We start from the raw sequence: 19,132 nt of genomic DNA on the forward strand, positions 1-19,132 counted from the left end.
TCCTTATATGTTTAATGATTTTTGATAGATTATCTTTAAAATGGATGTCTTATTTGATCAACATTGGTAGCTGGTTTGGGCTCAAACAAAGGGTATAAACTGTTTTTCTAGATTAATGAAACCACATCTTACATAGCAGGGCTGTTTCCAGTAAATGAGATCCTTTGTAGCAAATGTCTTCCTTTCTAGCTGCTCAGAGTCCTGCTTGGCAAATACTTTCTCCTGCACTTTTTCCTGGTCAGGTGATTCTACTTTAGAAGACTAGTGGGGAGGGAATAGACTCCAGTAGACTGTAGCAGTGTTGTCCTCCACTTTCCTGGAGTTTGCCCATGCTACCAGCTGTTGGCTCTCTAGTCCAGTGGTTCTCAAACTTTAGCCTCCATCAGAATCACCTGGAGGGCTTGTCAGTTGTTGGGCCTCACCCCCGAATTTGATTAAAAAATTTCGGGGGTGAGCGCAAGAATGTGCATTTCTAATAAGTTTGCAGGTGTTGCTGATACAGCTGTTGCTGAGACCATATTTTGAGAATCACTACTCTAGGCCAACATTTCCTAATCTTTATTTTATTTTATTATTTGACTCATGGGGCCCTATAACATTAATATGCAATTTCACATCACTTATATGAATTTTAAAATCATTTTATAATTTTGTAATTTTCACATGTTACACAGATGGACAATAAGTTAAAAAAATTGTGTCAGTATAGTATTAAACACTGTGGTCATTTAGAGCCTCACTACTTGAAGTATGAGCTGTGGACTAGCATACCTGGGAACTTGTTAGAAATGCAGACTCACAGGCCCCCTCACCAGAACTAATGAATCAATCTGAGTTTCAATGACATTCCTAGATGATTAGCATGCACATTAAGTTTGAGAAGCCCCTGGTCTAAAGCTCACATTAAATCCATTCCTGATAACATCAATAAGAAACATTTTAGATTTTAATGTTTAAACCTTGGCACATGTTTCACTTACTTTCATTTTCTTACTTGTACATAAGAAAAAGCACTAAATTTTTGAAAATAAAAATATCAAATTTGGTTTGGGGACCAAGTGCTAAAATTTAATGATGTGTTATAGCACAAAAATAGACACAATTGTAATCATGACCTGATGTCTGGTAATATAACTATTTCACACACAAAAAAACAACTGCTTCATTTTGATATTTTCATGAAGTAATGGATTTCTGACTGCTACTTGGAATAACCTCTCTCCAATAACACACTATGTGTGTGGAGAGTGTTTTTTCCCCATAGTAAAAGCTTAATTTGGTATAATTTTAGCTACATTTATTATCTTCCAATTATTTTGAAGTAGTAGAAACATCTTTCATCAAATAGTTTCAGTATAGAAATGCAGAGAGCATTATTTTGAGGTGACTTGCAGAACTATCATTTAAAAAATTTCTAATATCTTGTGTTTCAATATCATTGTTCATTATACCTGTTCATTATATTTAGGTAACTATGGGGTTAATAATAACAGAGCATCTTCTATGGTTGTGAAGATCAGAGTTTTATATGTAAAAAACCTAGATGAAAAACAAAACAAAACAAAACAAAAAAAACCCTAGATGAATGCCTGGGCACATAGCATGTTTTATGTTAAGTGACTGCATCAACCTCATCCTTCTCCTTTTCTTCCTTGTCTTCTTCCTTTTCCTCATCAGCGTAATTATAATTCTTAACAGCTAAGGAGAGAGAAGTTTAATTATCTGTTGTATAAAATCAAGGGACAGACTGGGCCCAGTGCAAGTCTCAGCAAACTTTTTTTTTTTTTTTTTTTTCAATCAGAGAATACTACTATAAAGTGGAGCTATGGAAAACTAGAAAATCGTGTCTAGGGGTAGGTGGCAAGGTTCAAATAGGGAATAATTAATTGGTTGGAGTCTGTTATGAGTGATGGTTGTTAGTGTTACTGGCTTTCATTCCTTCATGAGGTGGGGGGGAGGGACAGAGGGAGAGAGAGAATCTTAAGCAGGCTCTATACCCAGTGTGGAGCCCTACACAGGGCTCAGTCTCATCCTTGAGATCATGACCTGAGTCAAAATCATGAGTCAGACATTTGACTGACTGAGCCTCCCAGGTGCCCTCTGGCTTTCATTCCTATTGGTCATATAGAATGATTGTACTTCCTAACTCTTGTTGGCAGGGGTCATGTGACTTATTCAGGCCATTGACCTGTGAGTAGAAATTTTGTGTCATTAGTTGCATATACAAGATCCTCCAAAACCCTTTCCCTCTAAATAAGGGAAAGGAGAAGAAATGTGTGGGAAATATCAGAAAGGGAGACAGAACATAAAGACTGCTAACTCTGGGAAACGAACTAGGGGTGGTAGAAGGGGAGGAGGGCGGGGGGTGGGAGTGAATGGGTGACGGGCACTGGGTGTTATTCTGTATGTTAGTAAATTGAACACCAATAAAAAAATAAATTAAAAAACAAACAAACAAACAAAAAAAAAACCCTTTCCCTCTGCCACAGTGACTCGTTTTACGATAATGGCTGCTCTAACAGCCTGGGTCCTCCTGTGTGACTATGAAATGCAGAACACCCCTGCCAGTCTTTGGTTGATATGCAGCATGATTAAGAAATAGACCTTAGGTATTTAAGCTCCTGAGATTTGGGGGATGTTTATTCTTGTCTTGAAATGTAGCTTGTCCTGACTAACAGAGATTCTTCTTGATGGGTTTTGAGAACTGAAAACTCATACAATAGGATATCAAATATGGAAGGGGGATGTCAAAAACTATGATGCTAAGAAACAAGAACCAAAGAGAATCATCAGCAATGTGTGAAAATCTAATGTCAGTACTGGGGACACAAAGTATATGGAGAGGTTGGGATCTCCCTGCCCCTCCTCTCTCCCTGTCCACCAGAAGAGTGATATACTATCAAAAGTATATAAAACTAGTTATATACACTGTGAAACCTGAGTGTTCTCCTTATCAGTGTGAAAAAAAAGTAAATGTAGATTAAAATCAATGTAGAAGATAAATATCTAGGAACACCAGGATTTAGGAAAAAGAACCATATTGGAGGGCTTTAAGATTGTTGAGTACCACAGAAATGCTGTTTCCCCATTCCCTCCCCATCACACGTGTTCACGTCCTCACATACTTCCATGCATATATATGTACACATGCATCAGATTTTAATCAACTCCACTTGTGAGGACAAGTCATTACCCTTCTTGAAATATCACCTTCCCAATGAGGCCTATCTGGATACAATATTTAAAACTGCAACCCTTCTCCTTCCTTTCTCCCCACATTCTTGATCTTCTAACCAGTTGTGCTTCCTCCCTTCAGAGTACTTAGCATTTTCTGTAGTTTACTTAATATGTCTGCTGTTATTGTTTGCCCCACACTAGAATGCAAGCACCACAAAGAAAGAAAAATTTTTATCTGTTTTGTCACTGAGAACAGATGCTGATACATAACGGTATTTTTGAATTACAGTATCTTCAGGAAGGAAAAGACAGGAAGACAGAGTCTGGACATGGATATCTGCCTTGATGTTCTAAGAAGATAGATTAAATCTGATGCAACTTTGTGATCTCAACCACATTTTAAACCACAGCTTGATTCTCTTGTTCTCATTCCTTAGCTTTTAAAGGGAATGAGAGCAAGCAAAATTAAGCTTCTTTGTGAAATCTTCAATATGTCCTATTTAAAGACTGAATTTTGATGGTAGCATACAAAGTAGGATATGTCATGGAATTTAGAGATAAGCCACTTCATTGTCACCTATTAGGTGTAACTTTGGGCAAGTTACTTAGCCATGAAATCTAAATTTTCCTATATATAAAATTGGAATAAAACATATTGGGGCATTTATTGAGTGGACTAAATACAAAGTTATGTGAAAATGCCTAGTACATAGTAGGTACTAGTTTCTATTTCTTTCTCCTTCCCTCTCCTCACCATAAAAATGGCTTTTATTAAATTTTTACTTAAATTATTTTACGTATTTTCACCTTAACACTAATTTTGGTTTCCACTGACCTTTAATAAAGATTATTTTATTTTATTTAAAAAACTTTTATTTAAATTCAATTTGCCAACATACAGCATAACACTCAGTACTCATTTTAGTAATCAATGGTAAGCTAAAATTTCACCAATATGTACGAAGAACCCATTCTATATAGTATTCACTAAGGCATGGATTTCTGGGATTTGTTGGGAAGGTATGAGTTTCTCTCAGGTGATTTACACAAAAGATGTCTTGTGTTCCTGTTTCAAAAATACCACCAATGCTTTCTTCATTGGTTGGCATTTTAGACTAAGTCTGGGAAAAACCAATTTCTTCCTTATGCACATTGAGAAATTAAGTTGTCTATCTGGTAAGTCTGTCTTATAAAGGATAAGAATTCAAATTAACCTCTTGTTCAGTGCCCTTTTTACCATATTATACTTTCATCTAAATGAAATACAAAGTTTGGGGTGCCTGGGTGTCAGTTGAGCATCCGACTCTTGATTTGGGCTCAAGTCATGATTTCAATGTGGTGAGATCGAGCGCCATGTGGGGTTCCCTGCTCAGTGGGGAGACTGCTTCTCTCCTTGTGCCTCCCACACCCGCTGATGTGCACACATGCTCTCTATCAAATAAATAAATACATCTTTAAGGAAAACAAATGAAATACAAAGTTTGATGGGTTTTGTTATTAACATAGTAATATTGAAACAAACTTTTATCACATGTATTTTACTTTTTAAATAGGCAATACATGCACTAAAGGTTGTACATAAAAGTAAGTCTCTATGTGCTGTCCACAGCTGCAATAGGCCGCCACTACTCTATGCCTGTGTTCCACATATGCTTCTGTTATTTTACCCAAATGTAAGCTTTTATGTACTTTGCTTTTTTCACTTAAAAATGTGAAAGTGTTCTGTAAATGATACGTATTTGCTTCTCAGAGCTCCGTGACCACCTCTGGTTGCTCTCATCTGGCATCATGAACAAGTGCTTATTTAGCATTATGTCAGGAAATATTCTAAGCTCTGGGAGCAGGGGAGTGAACAAGAGAGAAGGAAACCACATGTCTTCACACACTTACCTTCAGAGTTTGTGGTTGGTGATATGATAGGTACAAATAATGGTCTCTGTGATAGACTAGAAGAGGGAGAAATTAATTTCTTCAGTCATAGTCAGAGGAGGCTGTAGGGGAAAAGTGGAAATTTATTTGGATTTTACATGATGGGTTGTAATCCAAAGGGAAGAATGGGGAAGAAAGAGCACTCCAACACAAATGTATCGGAATTAGAATTTTTTTTTTTTGTTTTAGTCCTATGTATCTATTGTTTTGCATGGTAGCACTGGAGCCTCTACATTTAAGGTTCGCATTTGCTTGGCATTTTGGGAAATTGATTCCTTTTGGAAATGGCTTATTTGCAAAATAAAATTGCTTATTGTCTTAATTTCTGCTGATATTCTAATTCCTCCCCGGACCCCCCAATTTGTTTACTTGAACTAGAAATGAAGATTTAATGGGTGCTTTTCACCTAAATATTTGGCCTCTTTTTATATAGGTTCCAAAGTTTTTTCCTTTGTTTTATTTGTTTCTGATAAGTGTATAACTAACTATTATTTGCTTCAGGGTCATTAGAACAGAGTTTGTTAGTCTAGGCTGCATGATACAGTCATGTGGAGAACTTAAAGTATGGCCGATACCTGGGCCCCACCGGGGCCTAAGGTGTGACCTGGTTTCCAGGATTTTCAGAAGTTCCTTAAGTGATTTATTTTGCAGCTGAGGTTAAGAAACCTTTGGCTCCAAGTATTTCGGAGGTAACTGAAACATGCTGTGTACTTCTGAAAAGTAGGTAACTACGGCTCATTTGAGTGGTGTGATCAGTCTGTCGTCTCCTATCTCTTACTAAGAATAAAGTGAAATGATTAGAATTCACTGGTAGAATGAAGTTCTTGAGTTTGTTAAAGCACTCTTACTGTTATTCACCAGAACATAAGTGCAATTAAGTAGTAAGGCATATGTATGAAAAGACTAAATTTAAGGCCTTTAAATTACTGTGCGGTGGGAGAAGAGGTAACAGTGCTTGTTTTGAGGTCTACACTAATCAGAGTAGTTAGGCACTTTATTTAAGTCAGAAATTAACAAATCTCTTTTTAGAGCCTGTGACGGTTACTAACGTAGTGTCAGTATAGTTAGGCAGACCTTGTCTCACACTCCTGTTGACTTTGTCACCTACTTTCAATGTAACACGTACTCTGTTACCATAAGGGGATCTTTGTTTACTCCGGTAACAAGGTGTTGGACAAGGACTTGTAAACCTACATAGTTACCTCCCTGAGGTATCACAGAGCTTCCAGAAAGAAATCACGCTGAACTTTAGACCATTCCTTTCTTTTATTCTGAAAGGTAATCCAGTCTATTTCCAGCTTGGAATTGGGAGCTGAGATCAGTCTAGGGATATTCACTGTGATTTCACTGTTTGGTCTGAAGTATTGTGATTTCCCACAATACACCCATATCTTGCAGTTTGTACTGCAATTGAGTTGCCAAGATTTTTTTGTTTTTTGTTTTTTACATCTTTATAGTGTATTAGCACAGTGTCTGAAAATAGTGGGGCTTTGTGAATAGTATGAACAATCGGACAGAACAGGGTTCAGAGCCTAGGTTTTCTATTTATAAACTGTTACCTTGATTTATTTAACTTAGAAAGCCTTAATTTCCATATCTGGAAAACTTCAGAAATGGTATCTAAACTAACGAGATAAGATATTTTAGATTCTTAACAGTGCCTGCCCACAGTTGGTCTATAATAAATAAGAGTTCCTAGTTTTTATATTGAATTGTTCTAGATAATTATTTTAGTTTAATTGGTACCTGAGAACAAACTACGTTCTAAATTTTCTTTAATAATGAATCTTTTTTTTTAATCTTTTTTTTTTTAAAGATTTTATTTATTTATTCATGAGGGACACAGAGAGAGAGGCAGAGATGTATGCAGGGAGCCTGATGCGGGACTTGATCATGCACTGAGCCAAAGGCAGACACTCAATCACTGAGCCACCTAGGCGTCCCTTTAATAATGAATCTTATTATTAAAAATGACTATTGGATGTGATGTATATGAGTCACATTTTATGTAGCTGAATTTCTGATAAACCTGATAATCTCCTGATAAAGATATTAATCCCATACCTTTATCATGATAGGTTATATAATTTTTCATTGTGTTTAGAGACATATTACAAGAATTCAAAGATTCTTACAATGTGAAGGGAGAAATTAGAAAGTTGATAGTGTAGATTGGGCAGTGTAGTGTAGTCAGGGCATGAATACCTAGGTTCATACATACCGAGTGAAAATATAGGTGTCATGTAGGCCATGCTAAGGTGTAGCCAAATCAAATTAGTTCATTAAAAAATGTTTATTGCATTCCTGTGTGTGCCCAAATAAGGTCATGGTAATAAAGACTCCTTGTTTTCTGCCTTTCAAAATTGTTTTTATTTTTTAAGTCACAATTCAAATGTGGTCTGCATTATGCAGTTGTCACCTTCCTCCCCATCAACCACTGCCCCTCTTCCTTAATGAGGAATCCCTTTTCTCTGTATTCTGTTGGTATGTGATGTCTGTCCTGACACATTGTTTCATATTAAAAGTAATGCTGCCCCTAAGTTTCAGACCTTGGGTTGAAAGTTGTGTGGGTTCATAGTTAAGGGCACTGCCATTGACATCAGAGAGATGTTAATTTTAATCTCCACTTTGTCATGCTTTGTGTAAAGATCTGTCCTTTTTGAGATCAATTTACTTAACTGAAGAGAGGGATAAAAGCTTCTACCTCATGGTTTTGTTGGAAGATTAAGTGGCTTAAGTGACTACAATAGGGAGCAATAGTAAGTGTTCAATAGATGGTAGTGAATGTGGTTATTATTATTGTTTTTGTATGGCATGTTATTTATTGTGTGTAAATATGGTATAACTTAAATAAAACCTTCCAGACTGTGCACTTTTTAGGACAGGGAACTATCACTTGGCATTTTTCATAAGGTTTAATAAAATTGACAAACATTTGTTGATTAACTTTGCCCTCACTTGACTTTTAAAAAGAACAGAAAAATTCCATAAAAGTCCTTTTCTAAATGACTTTGTTTTAAAATCCCTACAGGTACTTTCTCATCCCAGAACTTCAGTGCCCTGAAATCTGAGGATTCCATCAAGATAATATGATAGGAACCTTCAGTGATTTGGAGCCATATCCTACTTAGACTAATGCAGGCCTTCCAGATTTCCTGAAAGCTTGGTACAACAGCACACATTGTAACAGGCACAGGCAATAATGCCATCTTTGCCTCAAGAAAGAGGTAAGCAGATTGATGTGATCACATTACAAAACATGAATATATTATAGATCATCACTGAGAATTTTTTCTAAGAATTAAAAATTAATTGAGGACTCAAAGAACTAGAATTTACAGTTTTACCTTTTTTGGGGGGGCATTTGTGTTCTCTGCTATGGAATTTTTGTTATTTTAATGATGTTTGGTTGGTTTACATTTCTTTTAAAGTTATTCAGGGACCTTCTCCCCTGGATCTGAATACAGAATTGCCTTATCAAAGCACAATGAAAAGGAAAGTCAGAAAGAAGAAAAAGAAGGGAACCATCACAGCAAATGTTGCTGGAACAAAGTTTGAAATTGGTAGGTCTTCTAAGGATCTCATAAGGTTTTCATAATTGTTGGAAAAATTGATTTGATGTTGAAAACAATGTAGAAATTCAGGGAGATAATTATCTTTTGTGTAATTGATTTTTAAATGCCTTCTATGAAATGTTCCTTTTTATGAGATATTTAACATGTTATTAATCAAGTAGAACATCAATGTAAATGAAAAGCTGTAGCTATTAATGGGATGGTATTAAATATATGTGGTTTTGATTAATACTTAGTTTTTAAATCAAGTATGAAATAAACATTAAATAGATTAAAGTATTAGATGTAAAATTTAAAAAGTACTGAATTAAAAAAATAAAAATAAAAAGTACAAAATTTGAGATTTTTATTAAACAATGAGAACCTGATTTAAAAACATTAAAAACACATTTAAAAAAACATTTGTCTCTGTTTTAAGAAATCGTTTTGATGATGCTGTTGCTTTTTTATTAATGAAATTTCAGTTTTATGTATTCTCTGTTGTATACAGAATAGATAAGAAGAATAATTGTTTTAAATTAAGATACATTTGCCCAGGAGGTTCCCTGGGTGGCTCAGCAGTTTAGCACCTGCCTTCGGCCCACGGTGTGATCCTGGAGTCCTGGGATCGAGTCCCACATCAGGATCCCTTCATGGAGTCTGATTCTCCTTTTGCCTGTTTCTGTGCCTCTCTCTCTCTCTGTGTCTCTCATGAATAATAAATAAAATCTTTTTTTTTTTAAAGATATTTTTGCCCACCATTGCAGAACTCTTTAACAAATACCAGAAGTACTCAACCAATCTTCCTCTTAGCCATTTTGCATTAAAAGAGTTAAGGAAAATCATATGAACTTCAAGGATGTTAATTATTCTTACCCTTATTAGTCTTTAAGAGTCTCATTTCCATTTACAGTAATTCACCAAAGTTCTTGAGCAATCAGTGGAATATTTCACTGCAATTGAGGTTCCTGATACTGTGTTTCAACAAATGGTCCTTAGAGGCAGGGACTTGAAACAGGTTAGCATGGGAGGGTGAGATGGCAAGATTCAGGGTTTATTTGCAGCATGTTTTCTAGAAACAAGAATAAGGTGACCACTGTTAAAGTGACTGATGAGTGGTGCTAATTTATCCTCTTACTTACTTTTAAGATTCCGGTGGGGTTCATCAGGAACCTGATCTACAGGAGAGGGTCTAAGTGCAATTCCCTCTCACTTTCCCAGGGCTGAAGTTGCCTTAGCATTCTTTATACTGACTCCTACCTCCTTGCTGAGCCTGCTCAGGGTTTAAGAGAATTTCTTACTCAGTCCTTGGATCAGGGACTGTTGGGAGAATACAAAGGAGGGGAGGGAAAGGGAGAATTGGCCATGTGTCAGGGAGGAAGTGCTTCCTTGCTTTTCCCTTATTTAAGCTAGTGATATACAACAGCTTACTTCTTACTGCTTTCTTAACAGTTTGAATTATATAATGGAAATACACTCAAGCCATAGTTAGGACACCTGTGTTTTTGCCCTAGGTGTTGCCTGTTTCCCTCATGTAGAATACTTTGCTGTAGTTTTAATAGTCATGTTTTTATAACCATTGACCAAACATTTCCACATGCATTACTTCATTTAATTCTTCCAGAAACCCTCTAAAATAGGCTGCATTACTCCCTTCCTTCCATTCTCCTGCCTTTCCTCATTCTAATAGTGAATTGGAAGTGGCTAATAGTCATAAGAAAATAAACATGGAAAAATAAAGAGCAAAATAAGACGAATCTTGTGGCTGATAAGGATACAAAATACATTCCGTGAGAGTCTCTATAGTTGGAGATGGACATAGATTTGACTCAGAGCTTCCTGGCAACCAAAGCAAATATTTAAAAATAATCAGTTATAGAATGCAGAAGATAAAATCATACTGATCATTCAAAGGAGATATGACTTCTGTATTCCTGAGTCTTGGGAGAAATTTCTTATGAAGACATGTTGTGGAATAATGAAGTGCATTCTCTCAGTAGTTCTATAATTAATACATTATGAAATTCCACATGGGTTTTTTAAAATTTAAATATAATTATCCAACATGCTTAGTTTCAGATGTAGTGTTCAATGATTTATCAGTTGCCTATAACACCCAGTTCTCTATACATCCTTTATAGTAGAGTTAAAGAAACAAGCCCAGTGAGAGTGAGCAACTTACCCAAGTTCACACAGATGGCAAAAGTGGAACTTGAACCCAAATTCATTTGGTTCCAAATTCAGTTTTCTATTTACTGTGTCATGCTGCTTAAATAAAATATGAATTGAAATTTGAAATGAGAAACATAAATGTACCTTCTGTATCTAAAATTCAGAGAGTTTCATGGATTCCTATTTTTAAAATTCCTGAGCAGCCTCTGAAAGCTCTATGGGTCAAGGCCAAAGATCACAGGACAAATTGTGAGGAATGTATTTTTGGTAATTTTTATTAAACGGAGACAAGAAGGATTGGAGAAGGGGATATGTAAGTATGTAAAGGGAAATGTGAGAAAATAGTTTATATGGTTATCACTATTTTACCAATAGGGCATTTGGTTTGGTAGAAATTCAGTACAGAGGCTATTATTTCACCCCCTTTTAAAAGAGAGCTCCTAAAATATTAGCATTTAAAGGCGTAGAGTTAGGCTTTAGCTGTCATCAGCTTTCTGTTTGGAACTGATGCGTTAAAGCGATTTCTTTTCCATGCAGTGGAGGATGATATCCTTAAAAGATTCCAATTGATTTCTAAAATTTCAGTTCAAATAAAAATTTGACTAAATAGCTTACCTGAGAAAAGTGACATTTTAATACCCGGTATTGTATTTTCCTTTGAAGTTCAACTTAGTTCTCCAAGCTCTGAATTTCATAATAAAAGGGATTTATATATGACTAACCTTACAGATTTGGTTTTGTGAATCTAAGGAAAGAATGGATCTTTCCCACTATTATGTAACCTGAATGGTCCCAGCCTCACTGGTTCATGTGTATAGTCATAACCACTTTTTAGTAGCTCATTATACTCCCTCCGTCTGTAACTGCCACCGGTTCCATTTCTCTCTGTAAGGTCGTCTCAGTTATTTCTGAGCAGCCCCAAACAATGTCTCCCCTGCAATCAGGGACAGGTCTGCTCTTAAGCTGCTATTCTGGCTTTATTATTTTTTTTCTGCTTAGGAGTGAGTTAAAGGAGTCTCCCAGGCTTTGTGGTTATTGCCCTTGCCCTTCCTGTTAGGCCTGGGTGCACAGCAGGTCCCGAGCCTTCAAGTCATCAAAGCTTCATGGTAGTCTGGGGCAGACAAGAGAACATCCCTTATCCCAACTCTTGCTTTGTACCTTGTCACCTGGACCTTCAGAACAGCCCCATGGCTCTCATGGACAACTGCAACTTCAGCTCAGCATTCCTCCTCTGCCCCAAGATCATCACTATTCTCTTCTTTTGTGCTTGTGCTCTGAACCATTGCATAAAAAGTCCTTTCTTTCTCGTTGGCCAAAAAGCAATCAAGAATCTCTAGGACTTGAGACCAACAGGTGTCTGTCTGCTTATCAGTTTTATACTTGAGCCAAGTAAATTTAGACAATTGATCCCCTTTTACCATTTCCCCTCATACATAAGATACACAGTAAAAGGAAAACATTTACAAATAAAAATATTGAAGTGCTGCTATATAATTACACCTTTCTATTAAGACTCAGAATTCTGTTGGAACTCAAATTTATCCTAAATATTTTGCTTATCCTTATTCTAAACTTGAAATTCATTAGAAGAATAATGTTAGTATGTTAATTGTGATATCCAAATCAGAGAGGAGCATATGAATAGTTTGTACTAAAAAACAAACTTTCCTCTGTGCATAAATTTTTTTTCAATAGGATTAAAGGGTTAGAAGCAGATAGGAGGCCAGTTTCCAGATCTCTACTGTGAATTCTACTTCATTATTCCATATCCTGAATTAACCCAGCTGACTTGATTTTAACTGCTAAAAATAATTTGATCTGGGGAGGTTGAAAGTATAGGATGGGTCTAATGATCAGGAACTATTTTTACCTTTTCCCTTTTGTACCTAGCCCAAGGTCACAAAAAAAGCCATGAAGTACATTTTCCTGAGTAGAGGTGTTGTCTCAGCTGTGTGTATGTTTTCACTGTGCCATGAATAGTCACTGAACTCTTTAGCAGTATTGTGTACCCGCTAAATCTCAGAGGGTTGAAACCAAAGATTTTGAGTGCAATCTAAAAACAGTTCTCAGTTACTGTGAGTATAATTTGGCCCTAGAAAAATTGTCGTTACTAAAAATAAGGGTATGCTATAACTAATGGATATTTTGCAAATGAAATACTGTGAGATAAAATTTGCATATATCAAAAAATGTTTCCACAACGAATATATTTCAGAAGTATTTTAATTTTCACTTAATTTCATCATTTACTTGCAGTTCGCTTAGTAATAGATGAAATGGGATTTATGAAAACTCCAGATGAGGATGAAACAAGTAACCTTATATGGTGTGATTCTGCGGTTCAGCAGGAGAAGATTGCAGAGCTGCAAAATTACCAGGTGGGGATTAATCATGACCAATTATTGGTTTCAGGAGAGTATATGAATTCCATTATAATTTTACTTAGGGTTCTTAATGTGTTGACATTAAATTTCATTTCTAACCTACCTACATAGCCTCATAGCCTGTTTTTTGCTGTCCAGTTTTACTGTTTGCATAAAAGCCTGAATTCCTTCCAATCTTTTAACCTCTTTCCATCTTTAAGGAAGAATTAATAGGAGAAAACTTTTCCCACATGGGTGCTTTGCATTACAAGTGATGTGGAATACATTGCACAGAGGTATCAGGAAGTGGAAATACTTTGTAATGTCTGCTATGTGTAATTTGACTTCATTCTTTTATTTTTAGAATGTCAAGCAAACATATTAAAAAAATAGACATCAAACTGAAAAGCCAAATACACAGAATTGTAGATAGTCAACATTTTGTATAGTTTGTTAGCATAGAGTGTAATACAGAATTGACAATACAATAGGGAACAAACAAGGCTATTTTCGTCAATATTTCTACAATTCTTATCTGTATGAATATAGTGACTTTGAAATACTAGAAATAATTTGGAACTTGAATTACCAGTTATTCAATACAGAAAATTGTAACTTTAATATCTGTGTAAACACTGTCTGATTTCTTAAAAAATTTGCAATTTTATTCTTTGCTTATTGTAGATTCTTTAATTCTATAAAGTCATTAGAGGTCATTTAATTTTAACTATTTTACATTAATAACAATCAGTTCTTAAAAAAAACATTAAACTCGCAGGATGGATGTAACTCTATTGTAGTATAAATGAATGTTTTCATTAAGTCCATGAGAATATTAATGTTTACCTTTTTATTTTCCAGAGGATCAACCATTTTCCAGGAATGGGGGAGATCTGTAGAAAGGATTTCTTAGCAAGAAATATGACTAAGTAATCTTCATTTTCTTATAATAGAGAAGACCTTTTCAAAGTTTGTTTTGAATATTATAGTGCATCTTTCACCAGGTTACATTGATTTGAAATAATATTTTGATGGAAGAGATAGAATTTTCGCGATAGCAGGTCTTAGAGGTTCCCTGGTCTTCCTTCACTTTGTAGAGGAGGTAACTGAGAATCAGAGAAGTGAGTATCTTGCACAAGTCAAACAAATAGTTAATAGCAGAGCTGGAGCAGAATCCTGGTCTCCAGAATCTCAGGCTTCTTTTTACTGCAGTTTAGCAACATAATACACTGTATACGTGTGTGTGTGTGTATTCATACAGTGGTTATTGAGCATCTGTATGTTATTGAGCATCTAATATGTGCCAGGCACAATAGTAGGTGCATATGTGTACACACGTACACATAGACACATGTATATATCTCCACCCAAGGATATACATGTACATATATTTATTTCTGAGACTATTTGGAGTAACAGTCTGCTTTTATGGGAAAAACTGTTTGAAGGCTCTCAAGTATTATACCAAATGAACTGCAGAATTTTTTCATGATTTATATTCTGTTGATTAATTTTTTTTTAGTTTAAGGAAGTTGAGTGATAATTTGAGAAAGTTTTTAAAAAAGACAACTCAAACAGAGAAAGGTTAGCAAACTGGCATGTAATCAAATATTTGTGTGCATCCTGTGAAAGCTTATACACCCACTCACTCAACAAATATTTTTTGTGTGTCTACTATAGAGTAGAGACTGCTAGCAAGTAAACAAGATAAATAAGGCCTAGTCTCTGCCTACAAATCAATTTTTATTAAGGGAGAAAGAGTGATACATATAATACAGTTTGATGGTAGTATGTTAGGGGAGAGTCAATGTATGGCAGTGACAAAGATAATAACAGACGTCATTTCTAGGAGAGGTTTTTTGAAGAATTCAAATGCAAAATTGATATTGAAAAGTGTATAGTAGGAGTTCACCCTGTGAGAAGGAGGCAAGGAGACTAGGCAAAGACAACAATGGGAGAAACTATATGGAGACTTAAATCAACATGTTTCAGGAACTTCTAAGCAGTTTCTGTGGTTTTATAAGGTGTCAGGAGGCTCAGCCTCAGATGATGCTGCAGATAAATATGAAGGTCAGGCTGCATATGCCATGTTACTGTGTTTTATTCAATCATTTAATTATTGATTCTTTAACCTCTTTAACTACTCAGGAAATATTTCTGTCTATCCTGAGAGAAATGACATGTTTTTTAATGGGTTTAAGAAAAGATATGTTTTACAAAATCTTGGTGGGCCTGTAGATAATGGATTCAAAGAAGGTAGAAAGGAGGGAGGAAGCCCTGAAGGAGGTGATTGTCAACATCTGATAAATGAAAGGAGAGATAGTGGGAATGGGGAAGAGAAAATACATATGGAAAATAGGAAAAAACCAGAATTGACAGGAATGGAAAGCTGCTGTGATATAAGAATCAAAGAAGTGTCCAAGATGACTGCTAGGTTTCTGGCTTAGGAGATTGTGTAGGTGGGACAATTTAGTAACAGGGATTATAGGAAGAATGGACTTCAGAGGAAAGGGAATTACTTCTGCAAAGTTTTGAACATGTGTTTCAAACAAACAAAACAAGACTTAGTATACTCAGAGGCTTCACATGGTTTTCTCAGAAAAGTAGTTGAACTTCAAAAACAGTGGAGTAAAAGATGATCAAAGCTGTTCCTTATGGGTGGCCCAGAGGACTCAAAATCATTTTTAAAGGAGCAATATGAATGGCACCTGGCAGTGAACCATTTTCTGCTACCCACCTTCTCATCCCATAGGCAGAGTTAATGACTATTTCCATATGTTAACTTGCCATGTATGTCTTCATTGCACTAACCACATTGTATTTAATAGCCTATATATAAATTCCTTATGGTAGAAACCATATTAATTTGTCTTTATATCCCAGTGCTTAGTAATAAAGTATGTATTCAAATGAATGATCTATCAATATATGAATTAGTATAGAGAACAGAGAATCTTGTCTGTTTTTTTCACTGATGTATCCTCAATGTCCAGAATAATGTCTAGCACAAAATAGGTGCTTTATAGACATTTGTTGAATGAATCAATAAATGAAGAAATGGTGGGAATTAAAATCTCTGTAGTAAATGTCAGCAGCATAGAGAAAGAAAGTTTAGAAAAGTTTGAATAGAAATTACTTTTCATATTATCTCTAATTTACAGAATGATCAAGTCCCGGCCTTTGGATTATACCTTTGTTCCTCGAACATGGATATTCCCTGCTGAATATACACAGTTCCAGAACTATATGAAAGAATTGAAGAAAAAAAGAAAGCAGAAAACTTTTATAGTAAAACCAGCTAATGGTGCAATGGGTCATGGGTAGGTATTTTTCACCTAGAATGTATAAAAGCTTAAAAAAAAAAAACTGGGGGAAAAGAATAAATGTGAGCCTTCACTCATGGTTTATTATGAAAAAAAAATAAAATGGGTCTCTGTTGCTTTTTTGGAACTAAATATTTATTGAGCCCTTTTACGTTGTTCCACAGGCTTAATGAATTAAATTTAAAAATTAAATCAGTTGAAAGACTGATAATTGGAGACAATAAAATAAGAGAAAAAAAGATGTTTTCTAATTTTTCCTTAAGCAGAAAATTTCCATTTATTTTGTTTTTTAAATATTTTATTAATTCAAGAGAGAAATTGAGAGAGAGAGAGTGGGAGAGGCAGAGAAAGAGAGAATGAGCAGTGAGGAGAGGCAGAGGGAGGGGGAGAAGACTCCCTGCTTACCAGGGGGCCTAATACAAGACATGATCCCAGGACTCTGGAATTATGACCTGAGCCAAAGGAAGACACTTCAATTGACTGAGTCACCCAGGCACCCAAAATTTGCATTTATAATAATTTTAGAGTAAGCTTGGATGGTAAAGTTCAGTTGATATAGTAGAGCTAAATTGACTTGGAGAAGCTAGAAACTTAAAGCAAAATAAGTATCCTCTTTGCTTTACGAATAAGCTTTTTTCTTATGGAGCCACAGTATTTGAATTGAATATCACTAAAACACGTTTTAAGCTAAAGTACCACAAACTAGACATGTTAGCTGATTATACAACTTAATATTCATATGTCCTTTTGCTTTCTAATGTTTTCTACAATGTACTTTTTTGAGGCTGCTTTTAATAAAAACATATTATTTTAACATTTTGATTTATCATTTTATCATTATATATTGTTCTTCCTTGTCTCTTATAACAATTTTTGTCTTAAAGGCTGTTTTGTCTAGTACTAGTATAATCACTCCAGTTCTCTTTTGGTTACCTTTAGTATGGAGTATCTTTTCCATTTGATCACTTTCAACTTATTTGAATCTTTGAATCTAAAGTGAATCTCTTGTAGACAGTGTGTGATTGGATCATGGTTTTTTTTTTATACATTCTGCAAGGCTTGTCTTAGTTGGAGAGTTAATGTACTCAATGTAATTATTGATAAGGAAAGATTTCAGCCATTTTGCTATTTGTTTTCTATGTCTTAGTATAGTTAACATTCTTCAATTCCTCCTTTTCTACTCTCTTGTGTATTAAATAGATATTTTCTTGTGTGCCATTTTAATTTTGTCATTTATTTTACTATATATTTTTGAGCTTTTAAAATTTTTTATTATTTTTATTATTTTTTTAGGAATAGAATTTATTGACTTATCACTGACCTATAATACCCACTGTTCATCATAACAAGTGCCCTCCATAATACCATCGTCAGTTAGTTCATTCCCCACCCACGTCCCTCCATCAATCCTCTGTTTATTCTCTATTGTTAAGAGTCTTATTGTTAGCTTCCCTCCTCTCCTTCTCTCTTTTTTCCCTTCCCACACATTCATCTGTTTTGTTTCCTAAATTCCACACATGAATGAAATCATATGGTATTTATCTTTCTCTGACTGACTTATTTCGCTTAGCATAATACATTTCTAGCTCCATCCACGTTGCTGCAAATGGCAAGATTTCATTCTTTTTGATGGCTGAGTAATATTCCATTGTGTATGTCGACCACATCTTCATTATCCATTCATCAGTCAGTGGACACTTGGGCTCTTTCCATAGTGGCTATTGTTGATAATGCTGCTATAAACATCAGGTTGCATGTACCCCCTTTGAATCTCTATGGGAGGGTTTTTTTTTAAGTGGTTTCCCTGGTATTATAACTAACACTTTGATTTATAACAGTTTTATTTAGATTAATATCAACTTAGCTTCAATAGTAAAACGAAAACAAAACCAAAAAAGACCTCACTTTGCCTCTATATAGCTCTGTCCTTTTTTATATTATGATTGTCACAAATTACATTTTCATAAACTGTGTGCCCATCAACATAGATTTATTATTGTTGAATGCAGTTGCATTTTAAATAATATAGGAAAAAAGAATAGTTATAAATCTAAACTACATTAATAGTGACTTTCATATTTACTTATATAGTCACCTTTACCAGTGTTTTTTATTTCTTTATGTGGATTTGAGTTACTGTCTAGTGTCCTTTCATTTTAGTCAGAAGAATTCTTTTTAGCATTTCTTATAGGCCAACTATACTAGCAACAAACTCTCAGTTTTTATATGGGAATGTCTTTTTTTTTTAAGGATTTTTTTTTTAAAGATTTTTATTTATTTATTTATGAGAGACGCAGAGAGAAAGAGAGGCAGAGACACAGGCAGAGGGAGAAGCAGGCTCCAGGCAGGGAGCCCGACGTGGGACTCGATCCCGGGTCTCCAGGATCACACCCTGGGCCGAAGGCGGCGCTAAACCGCTGAGCCACCCGGGCTGCCCTATATGGGAATGTCTTAATTCCTTTTTCGATTTTGAATACTTTTGCTAGATATGGAATTGTTGGTTAACAGTCGTTTTTGTTGTTGTTGTTGTTTTTGTTTTTCTCTGTCTTTCTGTCAGCACCTTGTATATATCATCTCACTGCCTTTGGTCTCCATTGTTTCTGATGAGAAATCA

The 19,132-nt window shown here is 35.3% G+C and overlaps 1 protein-coding gene across 5 annotated transcripts in view; it reads left to right on the top strand.

The window, feature by feature from the left end:
• Positions 1-19,132, top strand: part of TTLL7 (tubulin tyrosine ligase like 7) — a 153,966-nt gene that overhangs the window by 48,408 nt on the left and 86,426 nt on the right. For all 5 annotated transcript variants that reach the window (XR_005361349.1, XM_038541576.1, XM_038541575.1 and 2 more), the window contains 5 exons: positions 8,138-8,333; positions 8,538-8,669; positions 13,089-13,210; positions 14,057-14,124; positions 16,357-16,515. Coding sequence is in view for 4 of the 5 variants with exons in the window: in XM_038541576.1 (XP_038397504.1) it covers positions 8,309-8,333; positions 8,538-8,669; positions 13,089-13,210; positions 14,057-14,124; positions 16,357-16,515 (506 nt within the window). In the remaining variant the exon portion in view is untranslated. The remainder of the gene's footprint in view (positions 1-8,137; positions 8,334-8,537; positions 8,670-13,088; positions 13,211-14,056; positions 14,125-16,356; positions 16,516-19,132) is intronic.

This window comes from Canis lupus, chromosome 6 (assembly GCF_011100685.1).
Source record: "Canis lupus familiaris isolate Mischka breed German Shepherd chromosome 6, alternate assembly UU_Cfam_GSD_1.0, whole genome shotgun sequence".
In the NCBI taxonomy this organism is placed as follows: Eukaryota; Metazoa; Chordata; class Mammalia; order Carnivora; family Canidae; genus Canis; species Canis lupus.